Source organism: Apodemus sylvaticus, chromosome 16, assembly GCF_947179515.1.
Source record: "Apodemus sylvaticus chromosome 16, mApoSyl1.1, whole genome shotgun sequence".
Taxonomy (NCBI): Eukaryota; Metazoa; Chordata; class Mammalia; order Rodentia; family Muridae; genus Apodemus; species Apodemus sylvaticus.
The window spans coordinates 61580879-61607886 of NC_067487.1; the positions used below are offsets into that span (position 1 = coordinate 61580879).

At 45.9% G+C, this 27008-nt stretch overlaps 1 protein-coding gene across 1 annotated transcript in view; it reads left to right on the top strand.

The window, feature by feature from the left end:
* The window catches only part of Map1b (microtubule associated protein 1B), a 94315-nt gene that overhangs the window by 50563 nt on the left and 16744 nt on the right, over positions 1 to 27008 (top strand). Inside the window, exons 3-4 of the mRNA XM_052159878.1 lie at positions 21004 to 21086; positions 23428 to 23568. Coding sequence (XP_052015838.1) covers positions 21004 to 21086; positions 23428 to 23568 — 224 coding nt within the window. The remainder of the gene's footprint in view (positions 1 to 21003; positions 21087 to 23427; positions 23569 to 27008) is intronic.

Here is a 27008-nt window from a genome sequence, read left to right on the forward strand (position 1 = left end):
GTCAGCCAAAGCATTTGGCCCAGTAGTACTCGGTGTGCCACAAGGAAAGCCACACTTTAATGGCAGGTTTACCGATCACTCCATTTCCCGGTACCTCACTCTCTCCATCGATACAATGAAACTCCAGTGGAACTGACGTTACAATACACAGAGAATAATAAACTGTCAGGAAATGGCAGCTGGCATGGCCCTTAGAAATATTACCTACCTACAGCAGACAGAACAGGAAAGGGAACAGGGAGGGGGCATGTGACGTCCTCCGTTCGAATTGTTCCTGTTAACGGTGTAAGAGAAGATGGAGGAAGGGTGTTGGAAAAATCAGAGTTGAGATGGAGCTCAGAGCCTTGAGACCGGCTGGCGCTCCCAAGCCGAGGACTCTGGACTGAGGCACTGGGGGGGGGGGGGCTTGCCACGCCCTCTGAGGCCCCAAGTGGCACTGGAGAGCTCATAGCCTGTGATCAGGAATGCTGAAAGCCACCTAGCCCCACTGCTCTGTGGAGAGGGAGGACAACCAAGTTAGTGGCAGCAATTTTTCCCTGCAGAAAATTAATGTAACAATTTAAAGACATTAAAAAAAAAATCCCCTCAGAGCTACTTTTAAAAGAACTAACTTGAAAACAACCTCTGAAATAAAGACTCTGAGACAGGTGGATGGCCCTTTTTTCTCCCCCTTTCTCTGACTTTTCAGAGGAGAGATAAATGTAAAATGAACTTAAGAGAAAGACATGCTGGAAACCAAAGTTAACCCCAAACCCAAACCAAAAAAGCTCTTTCTAAATACCTTGCTGCCTGTCCCCCACAGCTACACACATCACTCCATCACTCTAGGGTATCTAAGGAAATATAATTTTGTTGATAGAATTTTTGCTTCATCACGTCGGATCTCTCACCTCTGCAAGCCTCGAGTATTTCCTGCTGCCTTGCAGGGTGAGTGATCTAACTTGGGTAAAAATACGAACTCGTCACCGTTAAAAATCCCCTCCCTTTCCACTTAGGGCCCTTTACATGTTATGAATGTGCATGGGTAGGATATTAATTATGGCCCAGCAGGTATTGCTGAGGGGAAATTATCACCTAGCTTGAAACCGTCTTGTGAGGTGTGTGAGATTTTTTTTCATCCATCTGAAGCACAAGGAGTCTCTGAAAACTAGAACCAAAGAATGGAGCGTCACAGGAAGATACTAAAAGTTGCTTAGTACGATCTCCCTTTAAAGATTTACTTTCATTTTATATGTATAAAACAGTGTTGTGCCTGTGTCTATGTCTGTGCACCCACCGCAAGCATGTTTGGGACCCTCGGAGGCCAGGAGAGGGTGTTGGATTGCAGGCACCGGGGTTACAGACAGTTGTGAGCTGCCTGACGTGGTTGCTGGGAATCCAGTTCTGCTCCCCTGCAAGAGCAGTTAGAGCTCTTAGCTGCTGAGCCATCTCTTCAGCTCCTTGCAATAGTTTATCAAGTAGGCAATTATGTTTTCTAGCTGTTCCTTTGCCAAAAGGATAAGTAACCAGCTCTAAGCCAGCGGCTTTAGCCAAGTGGATAAGAGCCCATGTTTCTGCTGTCCCGACCCAAACCAGTAACCTAAGAGTTGAATTTGAACTTCTCTGGCAGCCCGGCTGTGGCTTCCAGGGAGGAATTGGAGAACTATCTAGATTAAGAATCAAAGACATCTTTCATGCTGCTGGAGGTGCTGTCACTAATCGAATGATCCCATTACCGTGTGACAGAAGGCAGGGGTGTTCATCACAGAAGGTAAAAGTTTCCAGGTCATGTAGAAGTGACCTTAGCCTCTGCAGTGGCTGTGTTGGACACCGTGGGGATCTGGATACACATGCCTGACTTCAGTCTGCCATTACCTTACAGTACGCCACCGGAGGGCAAGCCTTTCTGAACCTTAGTGTCTTTGTTGTAAACTGAATTATTTTTAATATAAGGAGTAGATTAATCCAGCAGTTGTATTCTGTTACTTTTGCTAGTCCCCAATAATCACACAGAAAAACCAAAATTGATTTCAAGCTGTACCTCCATACTGGGAAGTTAAATGATCTATAATAACCCCATATGCTAATCTGGCCACTTCCCAGCCACAAACCCACAATACTTGCAATATTCTTATTGATCTGACTCTTTGGGTTTCAGATTTTTTTCTCTTGGTGTCTTCTCAGACTCTCTCCTTTTGGTGATCTGAAACTCTGCCACCACTCTTTCCCAAACCTGGCCCTATTCTCTCTTCTGCTCAGCCATGTGGTGATTATATATTTATAGACAAGGTAGAGAATAAATGGTGAGAACTGTTTACACAAACTTAAGACAGGAGATTCTTGGTATAAGCATTCCAATGCCACGTCCAGATTGAAACAAGATGTGAAGACAGAGAGATCAGAGGTTGAGTAAGGATAACCTTTACACAGTGCACAAAATCATTATGCCTACAGTCTGTAAGATAGAATCTGTCCATCTAGATCCCACCTCTTTGGTGATAGGATGTAGGAATTCTGTTTGAACCCAAAGGATGCTTCCCAGGACCCTGAGCTTTATCATCACTTGCCTCTTGTTTACCTTTACCCACCATCCTCTATCTCTTAAGCCCTTCCTAACCGCTATCTTACTCAGAAAGGTTTCCCAAGTCTCCTCCCATGGTGGTTCTCTTCTGTCCTTAAAAGCCTCACGTCCCCTCCAGAGTGTGCATGTGCCGGAAGGTAGTGGCCCTCTTGTGTTTTCTGCTGGCCCCTACTCCCTAGAGATGAAGGACAGCTCTTTCAGAATTTGGTGGGTTGAGTGTCACACCCGACAGGAAGTACAGGGAAGTATCCATTTCCTCTCACATTAACCTGTGCTCCTTCCCCTGTGTTTTTTATTATATATATAATTTTGGCCCCCCATCTTCCCTGGTTTTCTCTTGACCTGAGGTCTTTTCTTCTCTCACTTTGGAGAGCTATTTCCTTTTTACTTTTGTCTTACAATGGTCTCAAGCTACACATCTGAAGAAGCACATTGATAGATTACATCTTTTGTCCACTTAGACAAAGTTGAAGCTTAGATTTGGAAGAACCTCCAGCAGGTTTTCATGGCCACCGTCTCTCCAGCTGGCCGTTGGCAATCTTTACATCACAGGCTCCATTTTGCCAAGACCCCTCATACCTAAGATACTCCCACTGGGAAGGTTGAGGTCTGATCCAGCAATATGCCATTAAGAGGCAGTCCCGTGTCCAGGGCAGGGACCCAGGCTACATTTCCTGGGATTGCTGAGTCTGGGTTTCATATCCATCTGGACAAGGGGAACTTCACACCCTCATAAGATGTCTAACCCATTTCATCTGTCTGCCAGTGCATTTAGACTATAAAATACTGTCAGCCAGTCAAGTTTAAAAACGCTAGAGATTGCTGGGTATGATGTCATGTGTCTTTAATCCCAGCCCTCGGGAGGCAGAGGTAGGCAGATCCCTGTGAGTTTGAGGTCAGCCTCATCTACATAGCAAGTTCCAGGACAGCTGAAACTTCATAGAGAGATCTTGTCTCAAAAAAACAACAAAAAAATTGAGGTAAAACCTAGCAGTTTATTTGCTATCTAAATTAAACCAGATATCTATGTTTAAAAACATCCCTAGGTATTTATAAACAGGAAGCTCATATAAACCATCGTTTGTGTGCGATGTATTTATGTGGTTATTTAACAACATAGACGATAGGAGCTGGAGGAATGACTCACTGGCTAAGAGTGTTTAATATTTTTGCAGAGGACCAGAGTTTAGAACCCAGCGCTTGTGTCAGACAACTCACAACCGCTTGGATGCTTGGAACTCAAGCTCCAGGAGATCTAGTGCTTCTGTGGGCTCCACCATTCACATGTCTGCACGCACACACACAGACACACACACACACAGTTAAAAATAAAATAAAAACGTAGACACTATTGACTATCTAGACTATCAGTCCTATCTAGGCACCTCTTTGCAAAGCTTCTTTTCTACCCTTCCTCTTTTTATACTCTACTCTACCATGTGTTTGCTGTAATCTTTCAGAAAACTCAACCCAGATTCTTGTCTGGGAAGCCTTTTCCTCAGTGCTGTCCCCACTGGTGAATAACAAATAAGTACCAAGCATCTGTGTTTGAAAGAAGCACCAGACAGTGTCTTGCAATCAGATCTCCAGCCCCAGAGCAGAAGAACTGAGTGTGGCATCTGTGGACTTACGAGTAAGCACCAAGTACTCCAAGAACAACCTCCCAGAAAGGTGCTCTCTGCAAGATCTGCAGGCCATGTAAGAAGCAATCAAGTGCACAGGAAGACATGAGTTCACTAGATTTAATGCATGTAAAGACAGAGGAACTTCAGGGCTGTCAATTGTTTCCTCCTTCGGGTGATTGTTTCATAGCTAGATCATGAGCATTAAAGACTTTAGCTGCATCTTGAAGGCACTAGAAATACTTGCATGTCTAGGAACCACAGGACCATGTTGAAGTCTGTCTTAGGGTTTTATTGCTGTTAAGAGATACCGTGACCATGACAACTCCTATAAGGGAAAGCATGTCATTTGGGCTGGCTTACACTTAAGCAGTTTCATCCATTATCTTCATGGTGGGAAGCATGGCAGGATGCAGGCCAAAATGGTGCTGGAGAGGTAGCTGGATGGCAGACATCAGCAAAAGAGCGCCACTCTGGGCCTGGCTTGAGCATCTGAGACCTCAAGGCCCGCCTCTAGTGACACACTTCCTTCCATAAAGCCGCATGTCCTAATAGTACCACTCTCTATGAGGCTATGGGACCATTTTCTCTCAAATTACCACAAATCCATTAGGAAATGTCAAGGTTGTATTGACTACCCACATTGTGCTAACACTACTATTTTTCCTCTATTCTATTTGCGCATTGCCTAAGAAGGCATTTACTCTGTACAGGACCGTGCAAGGTAGGTACTATCAGCCTTAGCACTTTGTGGACATAGAGATGGAATTACTAAGAAGTAACTTTCTTGGAGTCGACAAACTCAGTTAAACTAGAGCTAAGCTGGAATGTGTGTGTGTGTGTGTGTGTGTGTGTGTGTGTGTGTGTGTAGGTGAATGGGTGGGTGTGATCATAAGTGTGCAGAAGCCAGAAGAGGGACATCCTGTTCTATTACTCTCTACTTTATTTTCCCCTTTTTTCAATTAAAAAATTATGTGTGTATGTGTTTTTCTGCATTTCTGTGCACCACATGCATGCCTGACACCAGAAGAAGACATCTGGAACTAGATTTACATCGGCTTGTAAGCCACCATGTCGGTGCTGGGAATTGAACTCTAGTCTTCTAGAAGAACAACCAATGCCGTTAAGCACCGAGCCATCTCCTCTGCCCCTGTCCTATTTTTCTTGACACAAGGTCTCTCACTGGACTTGGAGCTAGACTGGTGGTCAGCAGTCCCCAGAAGTCCTTCTGTCCCCACCCTGCTTGAGAGCTGGAGTTGGAGGCATGTGCAAGCACATCTAGCTTTTTACTTACGTACCTGAACTCAGCTCCCCATGCTCGCACACTCTGTGCTCTTACACAGAGTCATTTTCAGGTCACTAGAGCTTGAGTTTGAACTTACATGGTCTGGTTGCAAAGTTGAACTCTTGACCCCAAGTTAATTCATATAGAAAGAACCTTTTGGTGGAATGTATAGACTGGTTTGGCTACCTGGAGACAAGAAGAGACATAGGAGGCATTTCATAATTCACGTGAAAGGCAGTGATAAACAAAGGAGGGGTCATGACAAGAGCGACATCATCAAATTCAGAGTGCCTGTCGGGGATGAGTCTTGTGAATTAGAGTCTCTGGGACATCTTGAATGATACTAATTTTCTTGTCGCTCTGGGTCTCTTCCTGCAGTTGGAAAGGTCATGAGCTGGGTGGGGATCATTTTCTTGGTGCTACTGCCATGTGAGTAGCAACTCTCTTGTCCAAGTCAGACCTTATTCCTGACAAGAAACGAACAGAAAATGATGGAGAACGGAGATCTCTGGGGGCTGGAGTGATGGCTCAGGGGTTAGGATCACATGCTGCTCTTACAGAGCACCTGAGTTTGATTGTTCACAATCACCTGTAATGCTAGCTTCAGGGTGATCCAATCGCTCTGTCTTCCAAGAACCCTTGCACTCACATGTATGATGTATGCTGCCAACAGAGCCTGTAGGAAGAAGAGGTGTCAGAGCACGCCGAGAAGTGCCATAAAGGGAGTTAGTTGTCTTTTCAACTGGGCACCAGTGCACCTGGGCAGAAGAAACCAAGATTTCGAGACTCTTTTCCAGAGCTCTGATGTTCTCTACCAGCTCTTCGAAACAGGCACTATTATGGTCACTACTTCATTTGACTCAGGATCAAAGTTCACACAGCTGGCCCAGGTTCAAAGTTCACGAAGCTGGCAAAGGGAGCTTAAGCTTAGGTTTTTCTGGCTGCAATCCCAGGCTCTGAAAAGCTAGACTATAACACCCTAACCGTGGCTGAGCATGTATAAGAAAAGCTATACCATGTAAAGTTATATCTCAGCACATTAAACCTCACTGAACTTTTCATCATCTATATCAGTCTAGGGAGATAAGAAAAGCACCCAGACTCCTCTATAGCTCTGATAGTTGTGGGCAAGAAGAATATTCCAGAACCCTGGTATATGACGGGCATGTGTCTATAAAACTGCATATGATTTTGGGCCCAAAGTTTATTTCAGGTACTGTGCTTCTCTCTCTTCCAACCATACCTAGAGCTTGAATTTGAACTTGTGAGGTCTGGCTGCAAAGTTGACCTCTTGACCCCAAGTTAATTCATATATGTAATGATCCTTTGGGTGGAGTGTATAGACTGGCTTGGCTACCTGGAGACAAGAAGAGAAGGAGGAGGCATTTCACAATTCTGGGTCTGCTGATGCCCAGAGCTGTGTGCACCTTAGAAAGGTTGAAGCAGTTGCCTCACTAAACACAAAACATCCTTTCCCTCGGGTCCTCCTCCTTCAGCCTTTAGCCTCTAAAGGCAACAAGGCCTGGCGATAACATAAGGCCCAGAGAGAGAGTCCTTCCCCAGAAACTACCTCCCCCACCACACACAACCCCCATCCAGGAAGCCAACGATGGCCCAGCTTGTCTTTATGACTATTCTCAGATAATGTGTAAAGGGAAATTTGAGCTCCCGGTGGCAGTAACTGGCCCTGTTCCAGACCCAAAACCGAATTAAAACCTCATTAAGTACTTAGCAAGGAAGGCCTTGTAGTGGCTGGCAGAGACACTGAAAAGCAGAGGAAGAGAAGGGGTGGGCATCTCCAGTTGGCAAATGCCAGGCTGTGAGCTGGGCGGGGCAGGCCCGGAAACAAGACAAAACAGGGCCTCTGCTCTGCCATGCAGACACGCCTGCGAGTCTGCCAAACTGATGCGGCCGCATAATGTATGCTAATTGCTAGATTTCCCTTTTTTCTTTTTCCACAAGAAAAGCTCAGGATGAAAGCTCCAAAACCAGAAGCAAAGCAGAAATGCCAAAATGTAGAGTGTAGAACACAGAGAGGAGGAACAAAGGGAAAGAGGGGATCAGGAGTTTGCAAGATGGCGTCCACTGTTCTGCTCAGCTCCGTGCAGCCCTGGCCGCCAGCCTCTCTGTATGCTGTTGCTTTCATGACAGTGGGTCCAGCCTTTGAGATTTGTGAATCGAAGTCATTTAAAAGCTAAAAAGCAAAAACTTAAAAGCCTAGAATGAGCAAAGTTAGGGTAAAAACCCAGAGATATTTGGCTATTAAATACCAGGTTGGATTTAGCTGAGCAAAGGGAGCTGGTGGATTTAGTTGGAGAAATCGTTGTATTGGATTACACTCTCTGTGTCCATTAAGAAAGATTTCATACACAGGGCTGAGCATTTCCCGTGTCCGAATTTTTTGAGGACCCAATAAGAACAGTTGTGAGTTTGTTGTGTGGTCTTCTTCACTGTTTAATAGGGGGCTACACTAGGCCAGGATGTGGGAGGCAGAGGCAGACAGGTCTCTGTGAGTTTGACAAAGTTGGTCTTTCTTCATAGTGAGTTTTAGGACAGACCAATATGGCTATATAAAAGGACTGTGCTTAATGATACAAACAAGCAAATGAAGGGATAATGGCTACCATACCCACCCAAGGCTTCCTGGTCATAGAACTCATCAGGTCTTATTAAAAATGGTACCCCCTTTTCTCTCAGTTGTCTGTGACAATGTATCGTGTAGAAAGATAAACTGTATAAGCAGGAAAACTCATTACTTCCTCAGAATAAAGAAGAGGACAAAGGTAAGGAAGAAAACATGTGAGCAAATGTGCGTTTTCATTTTATATGTGAGCTTAGCCCAGGAAAAGGTGGAGCCTGCCGATGCGATGTAGTAGGAGACCTTGAACGTCTGTCTCCCAGCCTTGGATTTAAAGAGCATATATTTAAAAAATGGAAGGAACACCTGGGATTCACTTACCCACCTCAGCTAAGTTGATAATCAAGCTAAAGGTAATCAATGCCTAGCATTTGGTTCCCCAGGCAGAAAGGACAACTTAGTGTAAAGAACTGGAGAGCACAGTGGTGTGGGACTGTTATAGCAGCTCCAGGAGAGGGAAGGCCACGGTCGTGGAGAATGAATGTACTCATCTGGGTAGCCAAGCATTCAGTCATGACCTAAGAATGCAGGCACCACTTGGGTGGAAAAGCAGGTGCTGGTCTTGTCTACATGGATAAGTTAACCATCCCACCTCCAAACAACTAAAACTACAATTCCCTAGAGATAGGCTGAGACTATGTATGAAGTGTCTGTAGAGATGGCCAGATTTCATGAGTTCTCAACCTTCCCAATGTTGCAACCCTTAGTGACCCTGTAGTGACCCTATCACCATAAAATTATTTTTATTGCTACTTCATAACTGCAACTTTCCTTTTCTTACGGTTATGAAGCATAATGTAAACAGTTGTGTTTCTCAGTGGTCTTAGCCAACCCTCTGAGAGAGTCATTTGACACTTCCAAAGGGGTCCTGACCCACACACAGATTGAGAACCACGGTGGACCTGAGGAGCCACCTGTATGTCACTTGCTATGGATGTTAGCAACTAGGACCTTATGTCAGTTGGGAAAAGGTCTCTAATCTTTTGAGTCTCATCCTCTTAGGTTAAGATCTTGAACTTAAGAAGTCCCTTCCTGATGGGACATTAGAATCAGTCACTGCCATTGCAGGTAGTTTTATCCACTTGACTTTTCCTAGGAAAAAATCTGGCCCATGAAGCTAGTGATATGGGTCATTTGGTAGAGTGCTTGCCTGATATGCACAGAGCCCAGGGTTTGGTCTACAGCACTGTATAAATCATTTACAAGTGTTCCAGGGCACGTACTTGTAGTCCTAGCACTCGGAAGGTAGAGGCAGGAAGGTCAAGAGTTAAAACTCAGCTGCACAGTGACTTTGAAGTTATCATGGCATACTTTAGATCCTGTCCTCAAACAAAACAAAAACAAGAAAACCAAATCCAGATCATGCTATTTCTCCTTGGTTTAGAACCAAAGACTGGTCAAGGATGGGATAATTGTTTTAATTGATTCTATGTTTAATGTGTGTTCTGTCCGCTATTGGTATTTTTCCATTTTCCTCTTCAATAGCCAGACACTAAAAAGAACTAACACAGTTTTTGTTTTGTAGGCAAGATAGCTTTGGGGATGAGTAATAGCATGTTAATTTGGTTCTGAGAGGAGCAGAAGAGGATTTTTTAAAAGGTCAGCTCTTTCCTTGGATTTAATCAATGGTTGGAGTTTTGGGTGCCAAATTAAATGTCCAATAAACATGTTAATGGATTCCGAGAATCAATAGGTTGTAGGAGACGTTAGTTGAGCCTTTTGTCCCAAGAGAAATAATTCTAGCATTATGTAGAGACACTGGGTAAGTGACACAGGAGAACAATATAGAAATGGTGTCAGTGAGGCCACTTACTGTGTTCTTACTGATCATCGAAGCAGTCATTGTCACACTGTCTTATTTCTTAAAGAAAACTCAGAGCCATCTGAATCACCTAGGCGACTGCAGAAGCACAGAGCCCCAGGCCCTCCAGACCTCCTGAATCAGAATGTCCAAGGGTGCACTGTCTATGGATAAGAGAATTTTATGAAGCCTGTTGGTGCCTGACCCATTTTGGCAAGCCTATTTATTAACATATCATAGTGTGTGTGAAGATCAAACCAATAGAGTTCGGGATTGAATTTGAACATCAGTTCTTATTGGGTTATTTGGTGTCTGGAATATTCTGCCTCAATTCTATGCAGAGGTGGTTAGAATTCAGCGATAGAATAGGCTGTAGTTACAGGTTACCTTGTGCGGGGTGAAACTACACAGAATGAACGGATTGGGAGTTCATGTCCCCTTTGTTTTCTCCAGCATCTCCATCAGCCTTTTCCTGCCTTTGCTTGCCCTTTAATTATGGGCAGTTCTCTAGACTGTAATCAGAGAGAAGCATGATTCTCCAACAGCATCAACTAAAAATAGACCCTGATCTGGCTCAATCCATGACCCAAGCTTCCAATCCGTGTTTCTATCTACTAGTGGACATAGCTACCTGGGCAGTCCGTGAAGATGTTAAATGCAGTACAACCTGTGTGAACTCACTGTTATCAGTCTGTCTCTGCTATCTGCCCCCCCCCCACTCTCTCCTTATTCCTCCCCAATCTAATACCTTAATTATGGTGCCTCGTTGTTGAGCTTGGTGGCTCTGCTATAATCTCAAGCACTCAGGAGACTGATCATGTAGGAAGATTGAGGGTTCGTGGATGAACTGGCTTAAATAAGAAGCTCGAGGCTAGCCTGAGCTATATATAGTGAGAACCAGTCTTGAAAAACAAATCAATTGAAATAACGAAATAAGATGGTGTCCCTATACCTGACCGGACTCTATAGACTGACCACTGACTCTGGCTCTCACCCCAAGGGACAGTCGCAGTCCTGGACTTCAAGTTCCCCATCCTTATCTGTAAAATGTCTTCCCAGCAGATCTCAAGTGCACATTAATAGAGATGATGGACCTAAAGAACGTAGGTCAATCTCAACCTAGGGCAGATATTCAATACATCATAGCCATTATTATTTATCCTTTTATCAGCTATTGATTGAGCTCCTACTGTGTATAAGACAGTGTTCCAGAGTTAGATGTTTCTGTCTTCTTCAGGACAGTGACAGTGTCCACTCATATTTTAACCCCAGAGCTTCATTTATGACGATACCGCTGATCCTCCCTAATTAAGTTCCAGAAAATCTGTCCTCTGTAGGCAGTTGACATCTCCACAAATAGGAAATGCTTCTTTTTACAATGATAGTAGGGCCCCAAAGACTTAAAAAAAAAAAAAAAAAACTCTCTGAAACTTTATTCTCAAGAAAGTCTAGCTGGGTTTAGGTTTAGCCTCAAAGCCCAGCTACTCAAAAGGCTGAGGCACAAGAGAACCATGAGCTCAAGGCTTGCTTGGTCACCCTAATGAGAACTTCTCTCAAAATAACAAATTTGAACGGGGCCAGGGGTGTAGCTCAGTGCTAGAGCTCTTGCTTAGCATGTTTAAGGCACTAGTTCATTCAGTACTAATCATCACCAAACAAACAAACAAAGCTCCCAGAATCAACAACCACAAAAGCAGAGACAGTTACATCTAATTGCAAAAACCTAAGAAAGTGTAATTTTAAGATGAAAGTGCCTTTACTGGTAATCTTCTGGCTCTACCTACCTCATCATAAAGACACATAGCTGGTACTTTTCAAATAAAAAACCCCGATATTATTTATCAGAGATTGGAATTATTCTTCAATCTAAGAAAACATATCTCACATCAATTTCTCTCTCTCTCTCTTTCTCTCTCTCTCTCTCTGTCTGTCTGTCTCACTAAATATATATGTATATATTAATTATGTGTATCATTTCTTTTTCTAGGTAGAGTTTCTCTGTATAGCCCTGACTGTCCTGGAACTAACTCTATAGACCAGGCTGGCCTGGAACTCAGAGATCTACCTGCCTCTGCCTCCCAAGTGCTAAGAGTAAAGGCGTGCAGTACACCCAGCTATAAATCTATTTTTTTTAAAGTAAAGCCTTGCAGGGTGGGCATGTGGCTCAGCAGTAGAACCCTGGGTTCATTCCTCAGCACAACAAGAAAAAAATTAATTTAATTATTCTGAGAAGCAGATGGGCTGGTGAAAGGAGTAAGGATGGGGAACTAGATGGGCTGGATTGAACTCCTGGGTGAACAGCTCACTGTGTCTGTGTGATTAAGATAGCCAGCTCTTAAACAGATAGCCCCTCAGCGTCAACTTCTCTGCCTGTAAAATAGGAGGGATTACAATGGTACATTTTTATGATACGTATGTAGAAAAGACAACATGGAAATAAACATCAAAATGACCGTCTAGTGCATCACAAATGCAAAGCAGTGCTAGTGTTTGGTACCCAACCCCAGCAGAAATGTCCCCAGCATCCCATAGGAAATCCTTTGGCGTGTATAAACTAGGGCCTATCTATAAAGCCATGCAGTTCTGACCTTCTCTGAAGTTTCCTTCTCTGCAATATGAGGAGAGAGGGAAAAACACTGTCACCAGGGTTCCTTCAGGTGTCCCATGTGAGAGAGGTAAGTTCAGATTCCACCCAGCATGAGAGTGACCAGTCCTCAGGAGACTCATGGGGAAGGGGCCTTACATCTTCAGGGCAAAGGAAGGAGCTCCATGCTGCTATATAAGGAGCAAGGCCATTTTCGTTTGTGTTAGGAGGGTTTTGTTGTTATTGCTTGGTTGGTTGGTTGGTTGGTTGGTTGGTTGGTTGGTTGGTTGGTTTGGGAGGCTTTGGGGGGCTTTTTAAGAAAGAAAGAGAGCTCATAGATCCCACTTTATCCGAGCCCAGGGAAGTAGATTCAGAGCTTGGACCAGGCTAAACAGAACCAACACAGAGGAGCACATTGGGAGTGGTGCAGTGCGTCCTCAGTGCTGATCGCTTTAATGAGTCTAATGTGGTTCTAATGAACCCAAGCAGAGCAGACATATCTGTACCCGATGTGTCTCGTGATGTCCACGTGTTGTTGGTGATGGGACCTCAGACCATCCTATCAGGCTCAAGCCCACAGTGGGTGTTGTTTGTTCTTTAGGTGACCTCCAGGGAGCCCGATTTTATCTGCTTTGTTGAGGTTTCTTTCTTTCTTCTGCCACTGTCCACTTCTAACCCTTGACATTTTGTCTCGAGACTTTGACGACCTAAGGAAGAGGGTCTCGCTGTGGTGGCAAATACTCTTTTTTATTCAAGAGGATGAGATGCGGGATCATGAGTTGGAGGCTAGCTTGAGCTACGATAGCGAAACTCTGAGGGCTAGAAACCAGAGGACTAGAGAAATGGCTGAGCGGGGAAAGAGCACTTGCTTTTCTTGTAAAGGACTAGAGTTCAGTTCCCAGCACCCAAGCAGGGCAGCTCACAACCACCTATGGCTCTAGTTCCAGGGGAGCCAGGGCCCTCTTCAGGCCTCCACATACCTGTGCTAAATATGTGAGGACATGTAATTACACAGAATAGGAAGGAAGGAAGGAAGGAAGGAAGGAAGGAAGGAAGGAAGGAAGGAAGGAAGGAGGGGAGATGATGGGAGAATGACACTAAAAAGCAAATTAAGAGGCTAAGGAAGGGCTAAGGAGGGGACAAACATGGCAGATGATTTAGAAAGTGAGTAAGAACTCTGCAAAGAGAACAGAAGCCACTACCTCTCACCCCACCCCTGCAAGTCCTGCCACTGGTGCTCAGCTGAGACACGAGGGAATACCGAACACAAAACAAGGGCTCTCTGGCCCACAGGGCAAAGCCAGACTGCTGTAGCTGAAGACTGGGTGAAGGTCTCTACGTACCTGGACGAGCTTGGGACAGAGAAAGTCTTGGGAGTTAGGTCTTTAGTTATTTGTTTCTAGGTTGGGAACTCATGAAGTCCAGGAGGGCAGGGCACCCTAGGGAAGGATGGATGGAAGGAAAGGATGGGTAGAAGGCCCAGCAGACATGGAAAACGAGACCACGGCCAATGACAGGGAAAAAGAAAAACAGTTAACACAATGGGAGTGTAGGGAAATGAGATACAGACTCAAATCATGGAATTTTCTGCAACTCTAAAACCAAGGGGATGAAAACAAGCCACATTACTCCCAAGCCCAGATCAGCTCACTTACATAGAAAAGGATTATTTAGAATGTGCCCCAGATTTGTGTACAATGGGATTCGATGTTTTAATTCTCTTGTAAACTAAATGGTCAGAATTTGAAGAACAACGTGGCTGTCAAGGACATACACCAGAGCTGAAACATCAATTTATACAAAAATGAGCTAATACAAAAATTTATTTTCAACAGAGAAGAAATCTCAATTCTGGGGACTGGGGGGGGGGTGGGCAGGACGGTGGGGGAGAACTTGGCTGACCATTCAGCAGAAACAACCCTGTGGGGGGGGGGGGGTTGATGGCGCCGTCCAGTAGACTTTGGATGACTGTCAGCTGGCCCACACTACGTATTAACCTCTCACAAAGGGAAGTGTTGGCATTACAATTGGGCAACCTTTATTTTGGGTGAGTGGCCCAGGAGAGGGAGTGAAAGGGGTACTATCACTTCCTGGCCCTTGGTCACGAGAAGCTCAGCAAGTCATTAGACCTCAGGTTTGTGGTCCATGAAGAGGAGAGAATATTTGTACTCGGACTGCCCTAGGAGTGTTGAAGACTTAAACATAGCCTCCCCCAGCAAGACCGAATGCTTAGCTATCCTAAGTCACTCTCCACACTTAAGATTTGATTGCTGTGCTCCTGGGATAGGCTCTCAGGAGTTAGTTTGAGATCTAAGTAAATTGACGCCTCCCACACAGAAGGTTCTCTCACTCACCATGCCCATGAAGTCAGCATTTCCATTGGATTATGCTCGGGCTGACTTTTATCTGTAGTCCGTTGCCTCAGATACCAGACTAGAAGTTCCTTTCCCAGGCCTCAGGTTAAACAGGTAAGTCAGAAGAGACGAACAAGTTGGCTTGCTGAGAGAGGGCCTTAGAGAACTCAAACTCCCACAGGCGAGAGGCTTTGTCTCCCCAGAGGCAAGCCATATCATTTCCTGGATAAACAGTTGGCTTTCTGTTTTCTGTGCTGACGCCAAGGCTGGTCTGTGGGGATCCTAGCAATCAGGAGATACCCAGTCCCCCAGCGCCCTTGTTTTCTCAAGCTTCTCAGAAGCAGCCTTGAAGGGTTTCGTGTCTTCGCTGCCTTCTGGTCGTGTCTCTGCTGCCTTGTGGTCCTGTCTCTCTAGGCTGAGGTGATTTTTGTTTTTGTTTTTGTTTTGCTCTAGGGAACATGAAGGTGACTTTATTTGCTCCCAGGTTTCTTCAGCCTCTCTTCTAGATGCTTCTTCCCATTTCTAACCCTGAGTTCAATTGGGGGTGGGTGGGAGGGTGGATAGGTAGGTGGGGGAGGGGATCTGCTGATTGTGGCCTCTGAAGCTCTGTTCCTGACAACCTATATCCACCCATACTCACTTGTTTTTCCTGTTTAGAAACACAGGTGGGGCAGAGGCTCACAGGGGACCAATCACCCTGGGCCCTTCACATATTCCTTTCTTGCTGGTATCACCTCTCTCTCCCCTGTGAGGGGAGTTTGGCCACAGTTCCTGCTAAGACAACACTTGCTCTCTTCCCAGCGTTAATTCCTTCCATGCCAGCTCTGGTTCTCTTCACACTGACCACACATCTGCCCTGCATATTATGTGGCTTCCTAGAGTGAGGAGGCCTGGTTGTGGTTTTAAATAAAAAGATGTTATTAAAAACTGCCTAGAGACCTGTAGGTAATTACCAACCACGGGGCTGTGATTTCCATGGCTGTGCAGCACGGCTCTTGATTCTTCCTCTTATCCACTTGACTAAACTTCACTGGCAGAGTTTTTTTGTTTTGTTTTGTTTTGGTTTTGGTTTTTTTTAGCACAAATATTTGAGGGGAGAGGGTTTCCCACAGCCCCACTGTGATGGAGGGGTTGGGGTAAAGGTCTGTCCCCATTCTCCCTGCCTTCCTCCCTGCTTTAACATCCAGGATGGTCATAGTCCTTGATTGATCAGACCTTATGTTTAATTAAGCAGTCTCTTAATTAAGTGTCTTTACCCAAGCACTTCCCAGCCCAACCCTAGGATGTTCTTTAATCTTTACAATGGAGTCTAGATTCTAGTGCTGGTTCACAAGACCAGGTGCCTTATCAAAAAGTCGCTCTAGTGTTCATCCAGCAAAGACTGGATTGAGGGGATAGGTAAAGGCGTGACAGCAGTGGAAACTGGCAGGAGAAGGGGTAGGGATAGGGTAGCACGGACTTGTGGAATCCCCCTGACCGCCATTTTGGCTGTCTGTGATTCAGGTCCTGCTTCACCTTCTCTCTGTCATACAATTTAATGAACTGAGTTGTTTAAAGGTCAGGCTTGTAATCATTGAAAGGGAGTTCAAGATGGGCACCGTGCTCATAAGAACAACGTAGAAGCTTTTGAGCAGGTCTGTGTTCATCAGGAGGTTGTTCAGCTACCTTGATGCTTTGGTCTGGACCAAGGATGCTGTGGAGTTGCTTTGGCCTCAGCGAGGATGCTTCAGTCTCCCGGTTACTCACTATAGGCTCTGCATGGTGGAGAGAAGTCTTACCCACGTGTAGAAAGAGAGTCTAGATTGTGTTTTTCTCGAGATAGGGTCTTGTGTAGTCCAGACTGGCTTTGAACTCGATGATCTTGAACTTCGGATTCTCAAGCATCCAATTCCGAAGTGGTGAGATTCCAGGCACGCACCTCCATGACCGATGTATACAGTGCTGGAGATCAAACCTAGGCCTTAGTGTATGCCAGACAAGCGCTCTACCTACTGAGCTAGACCCTAGCCCAGCTTCTGTGCTGGTGGCCTCGGTGATGAGTGTGCCTGAATTTAGCCACAGCCGACCTCTGAAACCCAGGAGGGTGCCTTATGTTTTGTGCATCAAGCCCACGCTGAGAGGAAAATCTTAAAACTCTCTGAGGAGAACCATAACTATCCCGAAAACATGAAAACACCCTTTTATTTTTTTTTACCTTAAAAGATTTCAGAAATCACCTAGATATAATGTGAACATAAACCAGCAAAACAACACAACTTCAAAAGACTTGTAGAGCCAATTAAATAAGATTTTAAAAATAGTAAGGAAAAAAAAATCCCAGCAATAATTGCAAAGTATAGACTGTTTGAATTTCAAATACAGCTCTAGGAGACCACAAGACAAAAGCCCCATTGTCTGACGGCCCTGCTGCGTCAAGGGGTCCTCATTCTCTTTTGATTCTGAAGTGGAGCAGACCCTTTGTCACACAGCGGCCTTCTCCGTTGCCCCTACCTCGCCAGGGCGAGCCTCCCAGCCATGTGGAATTTTTTGAGGAAGACTTCAAAGACTTTTTTACATATGGAAACAGACTGACACAACTCCATCGCTCCGTGTCCAGCCTCCACAAGGCTGAGGAGGGTTAGCTATTCATAGGGTGCCCTTTGGTTTCTTTATGAGGTATCTAAGCGAGGGCAGACTAGAGGGTGAGGAGAGAGGCTGGGAACTTCTTTCCTGAAGCAGCTGAATGGGGACCTTTACAGACAAGGGTGGTGGCTTCTCTCTGAGAATGCCTGGCCCTCTTCCCAGTGTGAAACATTCCCCAAATATGCAGCATTGTGAGTGTCCCAGCTGCCTGAGCAGACAGTCGCCTGCTGCCAGAGAGCGAGCAGGCACCCAGGGATGCTGGGTGTGGGGAACTGGCAGGTCCCTCAGCCACGGCACTCGCCTTGGCAGATGCTGGAGAGGCCCAGCCGTCAGTTACAGGTCTTGTGGTTAAATCTGGACACCATTCCAGCCAAGACTAGAGCTGGAAGCTTTCTCTGTCTTTACATCCCCTCCTTCATTCAAATCAACCCTACAAAAAGGCATCTTGGTGCGCACGCGTTGTCTGTGTCCACGCGCTGAGTCCTTACAAAGACGGACAAGGGACCATTAGCTGAATCCCTGGGCAGACTGCTCTGAAACGTGACTTAGGAAGTGTGGAGGTGACCATCAGCTGCTACTTGGCGGTTGTTCTGTTTTGCAACAGAGGAAGCCAAGGGGAAGAGAGCATCTGGTGGACTTGGTAAGAAGCCCCTGGCGGGGAGCAGCTGGAGACCTCTCTGGGGAGGGCTGGAGTGTGCAGGCAACAGTGTGACTCTGGTGGCTGTGGTGGCTGTGGTGGCTGTGGTGGCTGTGATGGCTGTTGTCGCTTTTGAAGGGTGCGGTCCACAGCATTGTGAGCTGCAGAGAAAGGACTCTGACTCCTTTGGGACTCTTGGGGAGGGGACTGCTTCTGTGGACCTTGCTTCGGTTTGCTTGTCACTCCTATAGAACACAGTTAATGACAACAATCACACCCAGCCTGGTGCTATCTGGTGCTCCGGGTGCTCACAGCAAATACATCAGGAAGAAACAGCCATTCCTGCATTGGCTAATGTCAGCTTCGTGGTGCCTCACGTTCGTGTCTTCAAAGATCTCAAAGTCCTTGTTCCAAGGAGGCCAGAGACAGAAGGACGACTCGATCGAGGATGGATTTGGGTTTGCTTTAGCTTCAAGGGTGTATGGTTGTCAAAGGGGAAAAAACAACCAAAAGCCAAAAGGCAAATTTTTAATTAATTACAAAGTATAGCATTCGTGGCAAAAGAACTGTTTTCCGTGCTTTGGCATGTTTTTCCTAAGCCTCAGGTCTTTGCCTGCTCAAGCAGTCAACCCTGTTCATATCTGGAATTTCTCTTGACTGATCATTTGCAGTGGGACCTTTCGTGTCTCTCTTTAATTTTACTTGGCTGTGTGTAGGTGCTGTGCCTCGCCTGACCACCCGGGGCTTTCTGCTGACCTCTCACTTCTTTAAGCCCATCTCCTGTTTCAGTCTGTCAGTCTTTCCCTAACTCTTCTTCAGCATCCGTTTGATCTGTTTTGCCAAAGCCAAGTTCTGAGAACCAACATCATCAGAAGTGGTAAATCCAGACGCATCACAGCTGGGCAGCCCGGAACCAGACCCTGGCCTGACCGCTTATTTGTTGTGGGGTCCTGAGGTACTCACTGTCTTCTGTCAACTCTTTGTCTTCAGTAGTCGTGCTGAGGGCACCACGGGGAGAGCTCTGGGGGATTCAGTGAAATTGTATAGGTCTCAGGACAGGGCTTGGCACCACGATTGTTTAGTTTGGGCCACTCCTCTGACTCCCTCAAGTTTACTGGTAAATATCCCTGTAAGGAAAAGCGAGAATGATCCGATACTGGTGACAAGAATGTTTCGACGCAGCTGTTTCTCTTTTCTCTGATCCTTGATAATACAAAGGGGAAATCTTTAGCAGAGTCATGACTGGAACTGCCTCCTTCCTAATGGCTTTACTGAAACAGTGTGTCTACGTATGCCACGCACACACGTGAAGTATTTTCTTCAGGGATTACTTGTCTGTCACATTGATTCTTCCTCTTGTGATAAAATACATATAAAGAAAACTTAACCATTTTAACTTTTTTTTATAAAATCTACAACTCAGGAGTGATCATTACATCTACAAGGTTGTATATACATACCATCACTTACATTTTCAAAATGTTTTCATTATCCCAGACATGGAATAGTACCCATTAAGCAATAGCTCCCCAATTCCCCCTCCTTTAGCCTCTGGTAATTACTATTTTAAATTTACCTATTCTGGGTATTCCATAGGCATGAAATCCTATTTTATTTATCCATTTGTGTCCAGCTTGCTTTTTTTTAAAATCTTAATGTACTATGTTCTAGTTCATCTTTGTAACATTAGCAGAGCTTGAATTTTTTTTTCTCTAATTTTGACTAGTATTCCATTGTGGGTGGACCACATCTAACCCAGACACTTGGGTTTATTTCATCTTTTGACTGTTAAAATAATGCTGTAATTAACATGAGCACAAGAGTATTTGTTCAAGTTTCTGCTTTCAATTTGCACCAACCCATTGCATTGCAGCGTCATGCAGGATTCTGCGTTTCGAAGATCTATTTTCCTTCTGTTTTTCTCTGTTGGTGTCTCCCTCAGAGGCGCCTCTGTTTCTTGCGAGCTTCATTGTACTTCCAAACAGCAGGCGTGCTCTCCCTCCCTAGCAACCACGTGACTTCCTCCCACTTTTCCGAGGGAACGCCCCTCTCTGTCCCTTGTTTGCTGGTAAAGCATTCATCAGCGACTCCGGCCACATTCACTAGATGGCTTTCACCTCCTTGTCAAGGCAGGGTAATGTTTGCAGAAGGCAATCTCTAAGTCTCTGCTGACTTAAGCCTGAGGCTGACCAGCCAATGGTCCTATAAGGAGTAGGAGATATCAAGGACCCTGCAGAGCATCCCTAAGCAGGCTCCCTCATCCCAAACCACACCTGACTTTTTCAGTTCTCCCTCAGTTTTGTCTTGCAGGGCAGTTTGGCCACCCCAACCTGTGGGAGGGTTGCCCTCCACTTCTCTTTTGCCCACGGTTTCTTCACTTTCCTACAAGCAAGTGAATTAATTAGTGAATACCCCAACAGACCGTAAGCCTGCCTCAGACAGCCATTCTGGCTGCTGGGTTAATTGTTAGCCCGGTTTCTGGCCGTCATTCACTTCACAATGAGGCTCCTAATTAATCTCCGCGCAGTTCTCACCAGAAGAAAGGACGTTGGGGAGAAACATCCCCAATTACCATGAGAAAGGAAATGTCAAGAGCCCCGTTGAGTTTTCCTGGCAGCCCTCCCCGGTCTCTGATGAAAACCCGGCCATTGGGTCAGGAGGCTGCCTAGCCATTGACCATGAAAGACCCAGTGTAAGAGCCTGGGGGCCCCAGGCTACCCCAGCTCCCGTTCCTTCAGCCTGCTGTGTGCACGTCCTTGCGCTCAGTAGCATCCTCTGTGTTCCCCTGTTTCCAGGGCCACATCTGACTTAGAAATTTCTCTGCTGTCCCAGAAGTAGGCGAGCCGCTTTCGTCTGGGGAAGCTAAAGGTCTCTTCTTTGTGTATTTTTTGTGCCTTCAGGACAAAAGATTCTTCATCACCGAAGTGACGTCTTAGAAACAGTAGTTCTGATCAACCCTTCAGATGAAGCAGTCAGCACCGAGGTGAGTATTCAGTTCTGGGAGGTCTTAGAGCCTTGAAGGATGGAGACTTGCCTGATCAAAGGGGCATAGATGGGTGGGCGAGCTGGAGAGAGATGTACCAGGGAGAAGTCCCAGGTCTTGGGCTTCCTCGATGCCCAGAGCCTGCTTCTCTGCATTTAGTATCATAGCACCAGCTCACCAGAAGCCTCTTTCAAATAAGGCCACAGTGGACAGTGCCAGCTGGAAGCATGTGTGTAGAGGGGTGTACAATGGGGGTATGCACTGGGTATGTTGTTGCCAGGGTGTGGTGCAGGAATGTAGCAGAGGAAATAGACGGCCCAGGCTGGCACGTACAGGGATGGAACTCACAGAAGACGAGCATTCCAGTCGCATCCCTGTTCAGAGAGATCCAGGCCACCACTAGCTACCCTTGGAAGGCAGGCCAGTACAAGCAGCAGAAACATGGTCTCTAGCCCAAATCAAATCACCTGGCTTTATCCTCTAAGGTCTGCTACTTAAAAGCTGCTGGCTTCAGATAAGTTATCTTACTGCTTCTGTTTGGCCCTCCATGCAAAGGAGATCATAATAGTCCTTCAATTTAATGCTCCTACTTCCCCTCTCTGAAGTGCTCAGGGCTTAGAACAGAGTGTGGTGCATAGTGGCTAAGATGTACACGTTGGCCCTTGCTGCTTTATCATTAGCATCCCGTGAGAATACTACTAGAGAAAGTAATTGGGAATTTCAGGACCCACCCTGACATAAGAATTTGGAGGAAGCCAAGAGAACTCCTAGTCCCTCAGGCCAAGTGTTGATAGAGCTTCTCCCCACCTCCTTGGAGATAAAGAATTGCTTCCTGAACAGTAAAGTAGTCAAAAGCTCTGGCGACATCCTTGCCTGGGTGTCTTCTGTCCATGTTTTCGCGACTCTGACCATACTGGTTTTCAAATTTGGATATAATTCATAAACTATATCCATCCACTGAAAGTATGTAATTTTGTGGGTGGTTTTTATGAAGGAATTATTATAAAATTGAGCAGTTTAACTCCAAAACATGCCTGTCACTCCCCCAAATTTCCTAAACCCGTTAGCAGTTACTCCACAGCCCCTTAGCTTCTGACAACCCCTCTCTTCTCTCTCCGGATTTTTCTGTTTTAGACATTCCATATGAATGGCATCATACGACACGTGGCCACGTTGGTGGCTCTTGGCTCAGTGGCTTCACGATCTAGTCGTGTTGTAGCACGTTGGTTCCGTACCCACAAAAGGATGTGGCATCCTTTTTAGTACGTTCTCCACATCTGATTATTCATTTCTTGGTTGCTGCCACTCGGTCTGGGGCTATCACAATCAGACCGGCTGCATTCGAAAGCTCTGACAATCCAATTAGGCATGAAGTCACAGAAAACACCTGGATGGTACTTTCTGTCACCCAGAAGCTGGATGGCAGGTACCCAAGTAGACTGCCTAGGTGTGAAACAGGATGGAGGGGGGACTTTTTTGAGGGGGATTACCAAGCTAGTCTGTGGACCTCAGGAGCCTGCGACAACTACTTAGGAATGCATGCTTTTCTATGAGTGGCCTGTGGGGTTCTTGGGCAGGGGTCATGGCCTGTTTAGTTTTGAATTTTCAGTGTGTGCTAAACATTGATGAACTGGATTCACAACCTTGGCTCAAGGGGTGGTACTCCTGCGTAGGACAACTGTCCCCGATCACTGAAAACTCAGCAAAGGTTCTTTAGTGTGAGTTTTTTCAATTCAGTTTCCCCAATTGGATTGCCGTTCAGGGGCCGCCTCTTCTTTTGTTCAGTGTCAAGCACCTTGCTGCAAAGCGCTGGAGTCTGTATTTGTCTTAGCGTGCTTGCTCAGTAAGGATTGGAAGGAAGGAATCCTGAGTACGAGCTCGAAGCCTACTTGAAAACATCTTTTCTGAGGCTTGCTGGGGAACCTGGGGGTGGTGGATCCTTGAGTCTCTATTGGCGCCATAGGCTGCAGGCTGCAGGCTGCTAGCAGATTCTTTACAACAACTGTGGAACAAACACTTGCCAGCTGTGAAGTCCACTTGGAAGAGAGGAGAAAAGTCAGAAGAGAAAGTCAGCAACCACTGCTGTTTGGGGTTGAAGCAAAACTCTAACACGGTATTCATCGGCACACTAATAACCGCAATGATTAATTTTATGAATAACTCCTACAGCCAGGGCTCTGTCCAGCACGCCCTGCCCCCACTCTCAGCTGAAGTCATTAGACACTTAGATGAACTCATTTGGATGGTAGTAAGCTTCAGGCATGGTCGTAGTGCCTGGGACTGGGGTCCGGGGGGTGGGGCTCCACACCCTCACTCACTCTGTGCCTGCGCTGTATTTCAGGTGCGTTTGATGATCACGGACGCCGCCCGCCATAAACTGCTGGTGCTTACTGGACAGTGCTTCGAGAACACAGGCGAGCTCATCCTCCAGTCTGGCTCGTTCTCCTTCCAGAACTTCATTGAGATTTTCACCGATCAAGAGGTGGGTTTCGCGCAGCGCGTCTGGATGTGTGGGGAAAGTAGTAGGAGGGACCCCCTTGAAATAAGCAAAACTATGATCCAAAATTGCTTAGGACTGGGCTAGATCACTATTACAATCGATGGGTGATTAGAAACTCAGCCATTGTGCTGGAGGAGGCAGAGCTGGGCCGTGAGAACGCATTTGGAATGATCATCATTTACAGATGGCAGAAGTGCTAGGGACACTAGAACCTACCAAACTCCAGGAGAAACTCAGCTTTCCTGTCTTCTCAGAGATCTCTTCACAGATCTTCAGCAAGATGTCTCTGCCCTGTCTCTGTCAGGCCTTGGGCCACTTTCCCTGGCCTGATTATTTCTGATTTCTCTTACTTCTAATGACCAGACCCTGTGTTTAGACAGAAGCAGTATGAGAAGCTGGGGTGGGGTCTGGAGTGAACTGACGGATGCCCTTCGGGAGTTACTGCAGCCATTTAGATCTGCCTCCCTGAGGCGGTAGCCTTGGTGTCTCAGGTGCTGTGAAAGGCCATATGCTCCCAGGATTCAGGCTTCCTCAGCCCCACACTTCACAGACAGGCCTCTGGGGCTTGGCCTCTGAGTAAAGTGTCCAGCTTCTTTTGGTTTCACCTAGAGGCCTCAGGAAAACCCTGGAGAGATAACACGACAGTTTTCCCTCTCCACACCTAGGTCAGGGAGACAGCGCAGAAGTCATTGTGAAAAGGGATATTTTTATTCAGTGTGTGGAGCTCCAGTTCTTTCAGTGGGTGTGAGGTCATCTGTACCTGGAGGCACCAGCTCACCAGAGTGGGAGAAAGATCCCTGGCTGGCAAGTGGCTTCTTGCTAGGAGGCCTCTGGGCTCTCTCACAGCTGGCCTGGCTTCCCACTTTGAGGTAGAAGCTTTGCCTGCATCTTTCTCTCAGGCTGTGCTCCTCCTCCCTCAGGGCTGAGCCAAATGCCCTGCTCTTTCACAGTCATATTGCTCAATTACCCTGAAATGCCAGAGAAAGAGAGATGATTTTCCCTGTTGGGACTGCTGGGAAATTGTTGAATAGTCACTATAATACCAGCTCTTTTTCAAGATCTGTTCGTAGGTCGTGTGCTATAACAGGTACTTGGGCTTCTGTCTAGCATTTCACATGTCAGTGTCTTGTCCCCCGGGAGGGGTTGTAGTGGCCAATGTCATGTTGGGTGGTCCGGTGGCATGACTGGTACAATCAGCTCAGCCCTCAGCTGTGGTTCGTTTGCATGCACAATGATGCCTTTCTGCAGTCCTGTGCAGTTTTCTTTCTGGTTACATCATAGGTTGTGTTTTTTGCCATGAAACCAAACAAGGGAAATGTGTAAGGGAAAGCATTTTTATCAGCGCCAAGACTTTATATAAGGAGGTATCATATGCCATTCATCTGGGCCCCAAGTAATCCCCTCTTTGAGAACGAGGAATGGTTTTATGAAGTTGCCACTTACATCACTTTTAAAAGTCTTGGCAATGGAGGTTTTGTACAGTGAGCCAGCTTCACTACTTACCTTCCTTCCTTATGAAGGAAAAGAAAGCCATATCTGAAGAGTTCGTGTTCTGCAGAAGGGGCAGCTTCTCCGGGGTCTGTAATGGTAAATGTGGGTTCTGAGTGGCTTGCTAGCCATTACCTCCAGCAGCCACCACTGAAGCTAGGACGGTCATACTCTCCTCTCCTACCCCACCTTTTCCAGTGACCTTTTGAGGTCACTTGCTGTTCAATCTTGCTCCATTTGTCCAACCCTTGAAACATACTAGCATGCTTCGTGCATGCGAAAGACTCTCCACCATTCCCTCCAGTAGACTAGATCATTGGTATCAGGGTGGGGGGGGGCACGGAGTGTGGAATTCATGCTTTCCCCCCTGCCAAACCAGAGGACCTCAGCCTGTGTTTCTTTTACCTAAACATTGAAGAAAGGCTACTACAGCTAATATCGCTAAAGTGGATTGAAACTTACTAGACCAAGGGGCTGGAGAGATGGTTCAGTGGTTAAGAGCACCAGCTACTCTTCCAGAGACCCAGGTTTGATTCCTAGCACCAACATGGTAGCTCATAACTTTCTGTGATTCCAGTGTCAGGGGACCCAACAGTTTCTTCTCACCTCCAATGTAACTGCCCGCAGTTACATGGAACAGGTTACCTGGAAGGGAAGCTGGAGATGTATGGGAAGGCAGCAAAAAAGAGACAGAGACCAAGATAACACCTACTATTCAAGGTCTCAAAGTTTAATGAAGAATTCCCAATATATATTGGCAGGGGCAAAGGGCTGGAAGCTTCTCAGCAGAATCAGTTCAGTTGCTCCACAGGTGGCTGGTGTTTCTCAGGAGACTGCAGGTCCTTGAACAAGAGGCTTCACCTTGGTCTGAGCACTCCACCCTAGGTGGAGGGGATTATGGCTAACACAGGAGGCCCCACTCAAAGACTGGAGAGGAACTTCACATTGGTCATGTCAAGTTCCCGCCAGGTGGCTTGGCACCTCAATAAGTCTCTCTACACTCCAAAGGCACTGGATGCATTTACTACAGAGACAGACAGATATGCAGTCAAAATTAATTAAGAAAAAAAAAAAGGTTTACAAATCACTAGAGTAAACCGATGGATATTCATGATTGGGCCTACTATTACCTGTTGTTGTCTTAGAAGGAAGGCAACATTCTTGCAGAATGACTCATTTGAGGTCACTTGCTGTTCAATCTTGCTCCATTTGTCCAACCCTTGAAACATACTAGTCAACTAAAAAGCAATCAGAAAACATAATGTTAGAAAAACAAACATTTCTGAGAACATTTTTCAGCCTTTCCACGGAAGAGGCTTTCCTTTCTGTTTCATTGTATCTTCAAGAAGGGACTTTAACCCCAAGTGCATATACAGCATCCTTTCCACCCATCCCCTAGAGTGAGTATCTTCCGTTTTCTTCTTAGCTATATATAAAATGCAAAAAGGCCCCGTGTGTTCCCTGTCACAGTAGGTATGGGGGATATCCAAGCTTTCATAACTTGTCATTCTTTGACAGCTTGGAGTTATCAAACAGGTGGATATTTGAACCTAGAGCTAAGAAACTTTGAGTGGGTGAGAGATACCCATTTGTAATCCATTTACATAGTTTGGGTATTTAAAGCCCAGAAGACAAATGCTTTACTCTCAAGAGAAAGTATTAAGAAAAACTCTGGAGGTGGAAGTCAAAGAGGATGGCCCAGCAAGCAGGACTTGTTTCTGGATATTTGTTTGTTTAATCAGGTTTCTCTAAAATGTCAAAATTAGGGTAGGAGACGATATAGCTCAATGGTAGAATACTTGCCTGGCATTCTCAAGACCTTGACTTTGACAACCACCATAAACATATACAGAAAGAGAGAGAGAGAGAGAGAGAGAGAGAGAGAGAGAGAGAGAGAAGTAAATACAAACAAATAAATAAATATAACTTGTTAG